Source organism: Dipodomys ordii, unplaced genomic scaffold (assembly GCF_000151885.1).
Source record: "Dipodomys ordii isolate 6190 unplaced genomic scaffold, Dord_2.0 Scaffold11, whole genome shotgun sequence".
Classification (NCBI taxonomy): Eukaryota; Metazoa; Chordata; class Mammalia; order Rodentia; family Heteromyidae; genus Dipodomys; species Dipodomys ordii.
In genome coordinates this window covers 2465101-2476526 of record NW_012267227.1, presented here as the reverse complement: position 1 = coordinate 2476526, position 11426 = coordinate 2465101, and the positions used below count along the sequence as shown (strand labels likewise).

At 45.3% G+C, this 11426-nt stretch overlaps 1 protein-coding gene across 1 annotated transcript in view; it reads right to left on the bottom strand.

The window, feature by feature from the left end:
* The window catches only part of Ubap1l (ubiquitin associated protein 1-like), an 11893-nt gene extending 7401 nt beyond the window's left edge, over nt 1–4492 (bottom strand). The window contains exons 1-2 of the mRNA XM_013010084.1: nt 4373–4492; nt 872–1435 (exon numbers count right to left, since the gene is read on the bottom strand). Coding sequence (XP_012865538.1) covers nt 872–1435; nt 4373–4492 — 684 coding nt within the window. The remainder of the gene's footprint in view (nt 1–871; nt 1436–4372) is intronic.
* Nucleotides 4493–11426: the final 6934 nt, after the last annotated feature.

The window sequence follows — 11426 nt, the reverse complement described above, 5'->3', positions numbered from 1 at the left end:
AGAAGAAGAAGAAGAGGAAGAGGAAGAAGAAGAAGAAGAAGAAGAAGAAGAAGAAGAAGAAGAAGAAGAAGAAGAAGAAGAAGAAGAAGAAGAAGAAAGAAGGAGAAGGAGAAGGAGAAGGAGAAGAAGAAGAAGAAGAAGAAGAAGAAGAAGAAGAAGAAGAAGAAGAAAGCAAGAGAAGGATATGACAGATACAGCCTATTATCTCATAGATGTTGAAATCAAGAAATCAACAAAGGATTTTTTTTTTTGGGTGCTACAACTGAGTCTTGAACTCAGGGTCTCATGCTCTCACTTGGCTTTTCTGCTCAAGGCTGGCATTCTACTTCTGGCTTTTTGTTGGTTAATTGGAAATAAGAATCTCTCAGATTTGTGTGCCTGGGTTGGTTTCAAACCTGATCATCTGATCTCAGTCTCCCAAGGAGCTAGGATTAGAGGCATCAGCCTCTGGTGCATCTTGTCTTATAATTTTGACTTTCTCAACCCAGAATCTGACAGGAAATGATTGTTTGTTGAGCCTCTTAGTTTACCACTCTTTAGTGATGGGAAGCCCTAGATGGGAGTGGTCTTTAGCAGACATTCACTGATCACCTCAGTGGGTCATGTCTGCTGCTAGGTCCCTGGAAGCAAAAAGGAATGCCACCCCATCCCTGCCTTGAATTAATCCCCACTCCATCAGAAGCTCAAGCATGGTGACCCGAGCCCCCGATGCGGCTAACAGGCTTCTCAGGGAAAATTCTGCGCAAAGGGCTGAAGAAGGGGAACACTCCAGGGCCAAGTGGGGAGCAAGGAAAAAAAGCAGAGTCTAGAAACGGTCTGGGGACATGGATCCTGGTGTTGCAGCCCCAGGAAGGGTGGTCAGAGTCCTTACCGCCATTGTGGGCTTGTGGCTCCTCAGCGGGGGCATGGGTCCAGCTGTGGAGGGTCGTGGGGGCAGTGCAGGGGTGCTGGGGAGCTGGAAGGTGGCATCTGGGGATGGTGCGGCCTCTGGGCACAGGCTTGGTGTGCAGTGGCCACGGAAGCGGTGCAGGAGGGCACGGGGACACGTGGCCATGCTCTCAGACAGCCGTCGTCGGGCCCCGGCCAGCTCAGACTTCATGCTGCGCAGCCTGGCCAGCGAGCAGCGGCGTGGACTCTGGCTGGGGCTCCCTGGAGAGCCGGGCTGCAGATGGCTGTGGTCCAGCTCTTCCTCACTGGCACCAGAGGCCTCTTCCTTGGCCTCCTCTTTGTCTTCCTCCTCTGGTGGCTCCTGAACTCCGGCCTCCAGGCTTTCCACCGGGGCTGGCACAGGTGCCAGCTCATATTCTGGGCTGACCAGCAGAAGCCAGGCTGGAGGGGCTGATGCTGTCCCCAGGTCACCACACTGCTGTGGGCTAGGTCCCTGAAGGGCAGCCTCTATCCAGAAGAGAGCTTTTCTTTCTAGACTGAAGTCATGCTGGGGAGAGAACAGGATGTGAGGTCCAGCTGGGACAGGCCGGGATTCTGGGGGTGCTGTGCTAACCATACACCCAGGGAAGCTGTCAGACCAGACTTGCCAGGCTGAGCCAGTTTCTAAGCCAGGACTATAGTTATTTGTTTGTTTGTTTGTTTTTGGCCAGTCTTGGGACTTGAACTCAGGGCTTGGGCACTGTCCTTGAGCTTCTTTTGCTCAAGGCTAACACTCTACCCTTCTGGCTTTTTCTGTATATGGGGTACTGAGGAATTGAACCCAGGGCTTCATGCATGCTAGGCAAGCACTCTACCACTAAGCCACATTCCCAGCCCCAGGACTATACTTATTACAGGGGACTCCCTGCATTATGGACAGTAATTTCAGGGCCAATTCTGGCTTGAGAGACAAAGGGAGAGATGAATTACAGGATGAAACGTGGTAAGATCTACTGTCTAAAACCCACGAGCCAGCTGCTGGTGGCTCATACCTGTAATCCCAACTATTTAAGAGATTGACATCTGAGGATCAAGTTTCGAGGCCAGCCCAAGCAGGAAAGTCTATGAGGTTCTTATCTCCAATGAGTCCCTAAAAAGCCAGAAGTGGAGCTGTGGCTCAAGTGATAGTGAGTTAGCCTTGAACACAAGGACAGTGCTTAGGCACCCAGTGCAAGCCCTAGGACCAGCACACACACAAAACAAACAAATGAGTGACTAAATGCCCTTCACATTCCCCATATAACAACAGCTAATTACCTTTTGGAGCTCTCCAAGAAAACATGCTCTCAGTCAAGAAGTTTTCCCTGGTCCCAGAGTCATCTTCCACTGAACAGTCAGTCCTAGAAGCCCCTCTGGCAGTCACCTCTCTTCAAGGAGGAGTAATATCTATCACCCCACACCCCTGGCTGCCATCCATGGATACTCGGAGGCTCAGAAAATGTAATAATCTAATCATTGTTGAACTCTACCTAGTAGGTTCAGGTTTTCTATTTCCAGATGATAGACATGAAGCTCAAGATTTTTTTCTTTTTCGGCTGAGGGCAGATAGATGGTGAGTGGCTGTGCTTGTATTCCTGTCTGTCTGACTGCAGAGTATTCTCTGTTGCTGTCCTGCCTCCTCTAAAAGCAATCTGATGCTGGCACCTGTAAACCTAGATGCTCAGGAGGTTGAGATCTGGAAGACTATGGTTCAAAGCCAGTCTGTGCAGAAAAGTTTGAGAGACTCCATTTCTAATTGGCCAATAAAAAGTCAGGCTAGAGGTGTGGCTCAAATGGTACAGCACCATCAGTGAACAAGAAAGTTGACAGAGGCTCCTGAATTCAAACCCTGGTAACAACAATAAATAAGATATACTCTATTCACCTTGCTCTTAAAACTTAAATATGGGGTCTGGGAATGTGGCCTAGTGGAGAGTGCTTGCCTAGCATGTATGAAGTACTCGGTTCTCCTCAGTACCACATACACAGAAAAAACCAAAAGTGGCACTGTGGCTCAAGTGGTAGAGTGATAGCCTTAAGTAAAAGAAGCTCAGGGACAGTGCCTAGGCCCTGAGTTTAAGCCCCAGGACTGGCAAAGCAAAAACAACCACAAAAAAAGTATGTATTTCCTAAAAGTACAGAAATATGATTTCCTGTAATCATAGTAGTTTTTAGCATTCGTATACTTAACATCAATACAATGGCTCTCTCATTTGATCCAATTAATATCCTTTACCAGGTTTTAGATTTTTTTTTTGGTTAGATCAATATTGAATATCACCTTTTAATATTTAATTTGGAATATTTCCATGTCTTTTTTTTTTTTGGAAGGAGGGGTCACTAATGGGGCTTGAACTTAGAGCACTGTCCTTTAGCTTTTTGGCTCAAAATGAGTGCTCTACCACATTAGTGACAAAGCTCTACTTCAGCTTTTTGGTGGTTAATTGGAGATAAGAATCTCTTGGATTTTTTTTTTTTTTGGGTCCGGTCGTGGGGCCTGAACTCTGGGCCTGGGCGCTGTCCCTCAGCTCTTCAGCTCAAGGCTAGCACTCTACCACTTGAGCCATAGCGCCACTTCCGGCTTTTTTCTTTTTGCTTATGTGGTGCTGAGGAATCGAACCCAGGGCCTCATGCATGCAAGGCAAGTGCTCTACCACTGAGCCACCTTCCCAGCCCTCTCTTGGATTTTTTTTTTTTTTTTGCTTGGATGGCTTTGAACCACAGTCCTTAAATCTTAGTCTCCCTAAGTAGCTAAGATTACAGGAGTAAGCCACTAGGCAACTATCTTTTTTTTTTTTTTTTTGCCAGTCCTGGCCTTGAACTCTGGACATGGGTGCTGTCCTTAAGCTCCTTTTGTTCAAGTCTAGCACACTATTATTACACCCCATCCTATTGACAGTCTTATTTTATTATTTTTATTTTAATTCTGCTTTTCCAGTCCTGATGCTTGAACTCCAGGCCTGAGCAATGTCCATGAGCTGCTTTTAGCTCAAGGCTAGCACTCTACCACTTGAGCCACAGAGCTACTTGTGGCTTTTTCTGTTTATGTGGTGCTGAGGGATTGAACCTAGGGCTTCGTGAATGGGAGGCAAGCACTCTATCACTAAGCCGCATTCCCAGCTACTATTTTTATTTTGAAGTTCATGTGAATGTTGCATTCTACTCAACAATTTTATTATGTTTTCACATACATGTGGTGGGGCTTTCCCCCTATATTTTCAGGTAAGGAGGAAGCGAAGTCACTTTTATCTTGAGGTCACATGACTACCACAGCCTCCCAGCCAGAGTGCATTTAGCAGGGGCCAACTACCCTGAGCTCTTTGGGCACGCTTCCAAACTCCTGGGACAACTCAAGAATAGGCCAAACTGCCTTTTGCAATCAAGGGCCAGGCTCCATGCGTCGCAGCCCCCAGACGTGAGCCCCACGGAGGAGGAACTAAAGAGACACACAGAGAAGCACACTTACCATAGATCCTAGCAGAATCTCCCTGCAGGCGGGAACACTGAGCTCCGGCGCGGGGAGAGGCTGTGTGTCCATCACAAAACCCTTGGGCACTTTGAAAGGGACATTATCGAGGGCATTCATTCTGTCAGTGTGGAGATGGCTCCGTAGGGCTGGGCACGACACCTGGTGGCAGGGGGGAAGGACAGAGTTAAGGAACAGGCTTAGGAATAAAAGGGCCTCAGCTCTCCTGTGTGGTGGCTTAGCTGGGTGACATAGTGGAAAGGGAAAGGTGATGCAGTTAACACTGTACAGGAGGAATTGAATAAAAACAGGAGCATTCAGATGGATGGTAACTGCCTGTTGCACACCGTAGTCGGGTGCTTCCAAAATACGATTTACAGCATCAATTCTCAAGCATCCCCTCTAAGGAGTTGTCACCCTAGCACTTAAAGAAGAAATAACAGAAACAGACACCAACTCCTAAAAGAAGAAATTGAGCAATACTTCCTAAACCATTCTGCTTTCAGAAAATTCTTGGTACCAAATTTGACAAGAAAATGAGAAGTTACTTTCTTCTGAATATAGCTGCAAAAATGTTAACAAAATTCAATACAAAGCTGGTATCAGTGGCTCATGCCTGTGATACTAGCTGCTCAGCAGGCTGAGATCTGAAGGATTGAGATTTAAGCTACTCAGGGCAGAAAAATCCTCAAGACTCTATTTTCAAGGAACAAGGGAAAATCCAGGCTGAAGGAGTGGCTTAAGTGGTAGAAGAACAGCCATTAACAAAACCAAGTGCGAGTGAGAGAGAGGTCCTCAGTTCAAGCCCTGGTACTGGCAAAAAAAAAAAAAATCACTATGAATAGAACAATATGGGCTGGGAATGTGGCTTAATGGTAGGTGTGTCTAGCAAGCATGAAGCCCTGGGTTCAATTCTTCAGTACCACATAAACAGAAAAGGCTGGAAGGGGCATTATGGCTCAAGTGGTAGATTGCTAGCCTTGAGCAAAAGCAGCTCAGGGACAGTGCCCAAGCTCTGAGTTCAAGCCCAGCTCTGGCACTAAAACAAAAGTCATTTACAGCTGGGGGGAAGCTGGTGGCTCACTCCTGTAATCTTACTCAGGTTGCTGAGATGGGAGGATGGAAGTTCAAAGCCAGGCAGGAAAGTAGGAGACTCCAATTAACCAGCAAAAAACAACAACAACAAAAAACTGTTAATGGAGCTATAGCTCAAATGGTAGAATGCTAGCTTTGAGTGAAAAAAAGCTCAGAGACAGTACCTAGGTCCTGAGTTCAAGCTATAGGACTGGCGCACACACACACACACACACACACACACACACACACACACGCCACAGAGTCATTTATATATTACTTCTTGGTCTTTAGAATGAGATCGATTGTACTCTGCCCTTGGTTTTATAATACAGGAGGCAGAAATTCAATATAATCTTGAACAGAAATTCAATTCATACTGAATTGAAGCTCTCAATTGCCATCCCCCACACACCTCCCTGCTGCCTGGTACATTGGGAACAACAGAGCTTACTAGAAAGCCTGAACTGGGGTGTGTCTGTCTCAACATAATCTGTCATCCCTGCTAGAATGACGCAAAGCCCTGCTGCCCGGGGTCACTGTGCGGTCATCCCGTCTCCTACAAGAGAGCCTCAGGAAAAATGTGGGTACTCATTGTACACAGGTCAGGGCAGGGTGGCAAATCCCTCAATTCTCTCATCTCCTATCTGTCCATTCTGTGTGTCTTCTGTGCCATGTAGGACTTGCCCTCCCCTAGAAGCCAGAGTCCCTGCACCACAGCTGGAGGTGCCTTTGTGTGTGTGTGTGTGTGTGTGTGTGTGTATGTGTGTTGGTTGTGGAGCTTGAACTCAGGGCCTGGGCCTGGGCTCTGTCCCTGAGCTTCTTTTGAGCCACAGTGCCACTTCTGGCTTTTTCAGAATAGTTTATGGGAAATTTGAATCTCACTGACTCTCCTGCCTGAGATGGCTTTGAACCATGATCCTCAGATCTCAGCCTCCTGGGTAGTTAAGAGTACAGGGATACGATAGCAGCACCCAGCACCCCCCTCATTTTTTTCCAGTACTGAGACTTGAACTTTGAACCTGGGCATTGTCCATTAGCTTTTTTCACTCAAGACTAGTGCATTACCATTTGAGTCACTGGTTAATTTAGTCATTGGTCAATTTGCTGGTTAGTTAGAGATTAGTCTCACAGACTTTCCTGCCCAGGCTGGCTTTGAATTATGATCCTCAGATTCCAGCCTCCTGAGTAGCTAGGATGACAGGCATTGGTCACTAGTTCCTGACAGGCAGCTTTTTTTTTTTTTGGGGGGGGGTGTCGGTCGTGGGGCTTGAACTCTGGGCCTGGGCACTGTCCCTCAGCTCTTCAGCTCAAGGCGAGCACTCTACCACTTGAGCTACAGTGCCACTTCCGGTTTTCTGTTGGTTTATTGGAGATAGGAGTCTCACGGTCTCTCCTGCCCGGGCTGGCTTTGAACCGCGATCCTCAGATCTCAGCCTCCTGAGTAGCTAGGATTACAGGCGTGAGCCACCAGCGCCCGGCTGACAGGCAGCTTTTATGTTACCTCTAATGAGACAGGACCAGGCAGGTCCAGGTGCAATCAGCAAATTATCTGCTCTATCAGCACAATGACGTCACAGGAGACAAAAAAATTGGGCAAGTTTTAATATTTTCAGATTTATCATTCACAATCTCAGCCACATCCTACTGAGACTGGAGTGTTAACTTAGCAGGTAGATAGAGAGCATCCTGCACCCAGTTCTGCATCTTTTTTTTTTCTTCCAGTCTTGGGGCTTGAACTCAGGGCCTGGGCACTGTCCCTGAGCTGCTTTTGCTCAAGGCTAGAATCACAGTATCAACTTATAGTTTTTTCTGTGTATGTGGTACTGAGGAATCAAACCCAGGGCTTCATGTATGCTAGGCAAGCGCTCTACCACTAAGCCACATTCCTAGTCCCAGATCTGCATCTTAATAGCTATTCTCTGCTCAGCCCTACACTTGCTTCTAGGGGGAATGAAGGGTTTATCTGGGAATATCATGAAGAAAGGCAAAGACTACAGTATTAGATAAGATTTGGTTAGAGCGTATGCTAAAATGAGGATCACCTTGCTGAATACAAATGAGAGGGGTAGCTCATTAGGTAATGATATTAGGGTGTCCTGGAGACACTGGACCCAGGAATACCTCTTGCAAGAGGTATGTCTAGGCTTTATGGGATTTGGGGAAGTTTTGGGAAACAGAAGAGTTTGACCTATACTCTGGAAGGTGGGGATCAGCCTTTGGACAATTTAGTTACCCCCAGTGATAAACTATTTCCCCAGGTCTCTTCTGAAAAGCAAACTCAAAAAGCACTTTCCTTCAAGGCAATCCTTCACCCGGCCCCACAGGCTGTCTCAGAACACAGCATGGCAAGTTGAGCTGTGGCTTCCCCTTGCCCAGCAGATCTTCCTCTCTAGGGCTTTGTCTTATGTGTGTAAGCACTGACTCAAAGGTTGAAGATTCACCCCCTGCCCTTCCCTCTCCTTTACTACTGCCTATCTCGGTGGCTCAGTGGTAGAGCACTTGCCTTGCATGCCTGAGGCCATGGGTTCAAATCCCAATTTCTGAAGTCCAGCCATTTCCAGCTGCTGTCCTGGAAATCCAAGCCCGTTCTTCTCACTTGCTAACAAGACAACTGGTTCTCCATGTGTCCTGTCATGCCCTATTGTAATTCTGTCCCATCAGCATGGAAGCAAAAATGATTAACATATACTTAAAAAAATGAATGACAGAAGTAAACAACAGGTCCTGTCTGGGGTGTGGGTACCAGTAGGAAAAGTGGACAGAGGGTGAATATGGTCAAAATACTTTCTGTACAGGTGTGAAAAATGGAACAATGAATCCCGTTGAGATTTGTTTGGGAAGGTGGAGAGGTGAGGGGGTGAGTCTCATCAAGGCACACTGTACATGTATATGGACATGCCCACATGAAAGCCCTTCATATAATTGGTTGATGCTAATCAAAATGAGAGGAAAAGAAGGAATCATTTCAAAATGCAAACCTAAGCCATGGTCTTGCTTAAAACCTTCCCATAGTTCTCAGATGCTTTAAGAACAAAAATTCAAGTCCTCTTGAATCTTGGCAACATCTAGCCAGATTCCTTTCCTCTTCTCCTACTTCAGATATGTGAGCCTTCAACAGCTAAACTCTTTTTTTTTTGGGGGGGGGAGGTCCAGTCATGGGGCCTGAACTCTGGGCCTGGGCGCTGTCCCTCAGCTCTTCAGCTCAAGGCTAGCACTCTACCACTTGAGCCGCAGCACCACTTCCGGCTTTTTTTTTTTTCTTTTTGCTTATGTGGTGCTGAGGAATCAAACCCAGGGCCTCAAGCATGCAAGGCAAACGCTCTACCACTGAGCCACCTTCCCAGCCCCAACAGCTAAACTCTTAACACCAAACGCCATCAGGAATATTGTATAGAGAGGTTCTGTGGCCCAGATACTTCTATGTGCTTCTCTCTTGCAACTAATTAAAAGCTACTTATTTTTCAGAACTCACCTGAAACAATTCCTGGAAAAAAGCTTCTCATGACCTAGACCTCGGTTAGGTCCACCTAGGACAGTGGCTTTCAAGGTTTTTTTTTCAAGCTATGACTCATAGCATACTTTGTGGTATATCATACATATATGCAGATGGAATAATCGTTACTACCTTAACTACAAGACATTATTTTCTATTATTTCACCCTTGTGAACCATGTTTGAAAAAAAAAAAGCTGTACTTCATAATCTCCTATCACCAGGCCTTTCCTTCAAAGTTCTAAGTACGTTTTGTACACTTGATTAATAATACTTTCCTTATAATCCAAACTCTCTGTGAGGCCAGGAAGTAGTTGGCATTTTGTTTAGCTTCAACAAACTCTTTACAACAATTATTTAGACAATGAAAACTAAATCAACGAGTAAGTCTCTATCCTTGTAACACTATCAGTTATAACAAATCACAAATTATCTGCAAGAGCTAATCAATTTCTTTAGATTCAAATTCCAGGAATGAAGGAATCCCAGTTGCTTCTTTGTGTCCATAGCATATAATGTAAAACCTGGAAAATGAGAAACAAATGTTTCCCAAAGGGCAGAGTTCAAATCCTAATACCCCGACTGTGGGAAGAAAGAAATGGTCAAGGCAAGAGAAGTAGGCTGCCCAGCACAGTTTTGCATTGTAATGCTACCTGCCTCAGGCTTCCATCTCTGGCAGACAATGTTAGCAAGTTAATTCCAAAAGGTACATGGAACCTGCTTGGGAAACAAAGTTATCATAATTAATTGGGATTTGGCAAATCAGGAACTACTGTGGGATTCACCAATATAAGCAGCTCATTATATGGGAATCATTTATTGGCTCTAAGCCTTAAAAAACTAAAATTAGAAATGTCTAATCTCTGCTCCCTAAAGTAAGTCACTACTGTTATCTCCTAACATTCACATTCCTTTAATCAACAGCATGTTATAATTATTTAAATGGAATGAGATATATTTTGTACTTACCTTGTAATTCCCAGGAGAGCTTCTCTGGGGACAAAACACACACGTGAACTTCTACAACAGATGGCGTAAGCCCCGCTAAGCTTCTTGTTCCAAGTCACATGGACACAGAAACATGAATAGATTTAGAATGATTACATTGGTTGGCTTGGAGCAGCAAATCCTTGGCTATCATAAAGAGTCTGTAAGACTCTTTATCTCAGCCACTTGGGCTGAATATTTAGTATTTAACTCATCTTTTTCTTCTAATTTTCTCAATCTTTTCTGTGTTTATGTAATTCCTTAAGATAAGTATTTCTAGAGTTTTTCCAAAGTTGAGAGTCTCCTATCCCAGGAAATGAAATATTATTGTTGCATATAGTATATGATAAATTAACAAATAGTGGTTAGTTTTCCAGTTAGTTGTGGAATGGTTTTATTTTTAATTAATTAATTTTGCCAGTCCTGGGGCTTGAACTCAGGGCTTGGGTACTGTCCCTGAGCTTCTTTTGCTTAAAGCTAGCACTCTATCACTTGAACCACAGCGCCACTTCTGGCTTTTTCTGTGTATGTGGTACTGAGGAATTGAGCCCAGGGATTCATGAATGCTAGGCAAGCACTCTACCACTAGCCACATTCCTAGCCTTGGTTTTATTTTTAATTTTCATTTATACATTATATGGAGAATCTAAGTAACAGTAAAAAAAAAGACAGGATTTAAAAGGGCTGAAAGCTGGGTGCTGATGGCTTACACCTGTAATCCTAGCTACTCAGGAGGCTGAGATCTGAGGATCACAGTTAAAAGCTAGTCAAAGCAGGAAAGGTCCTGTGCCCCTTATCTCCAATTAACCATCAGAAAACCAGAAGTGGCTCCAAGTGATAGAGTGCTAGCCTTGAGCAAAAGAGGTCAGGGACAGCCCCCAAGCCCTAAATTCAAGCCCCACAACCAACAACAACAAAAAAAAAAGGTGCTAACGGCAGTTCCTGTTGACTGAAAATAATAATAAAAAAGCAGTAACAAGGCAGTCACTCATACATGTAATCCTAGATACTCAGGAGGCTGATATCTGAGGATCAAGGCTCAAAGTCAACGTAGGCAGGAAAGTCTGGGATACTAGTTATCTCCAATTAACCAACAAAAAGACAGAACTGGAGGCATGGTTCAAGTGGCAGCCCGAGCGCGCACACACACACACACACACACACACACACACACACACACACACACACGCTAGCAAATATATCACAGAAAATTAGATCACAATTTTATGGGAACTCATGAGCTTGGATAGACTCCTACTCCTCATCAATGGTACAATCAGTAATGATAAGAGTTGAAAAATATTTAGATCGGGGCTGGGAAGGTGGCTCAGTGGTAGAGCGCTTGCCTTGCAAGCCTGAGGCCCTGGGTTCGATTCCTCAGCACCATATAAGCAAAAAGAAAAAAAGCCGGAAGTGGCGCTGTGGCTCAAGTGGTAGAGCGCTAGCCTTGAGCTGAAGAGCTGAGGGACAGCGCCCAGGCCCAGAGTTCAGGCCCCAC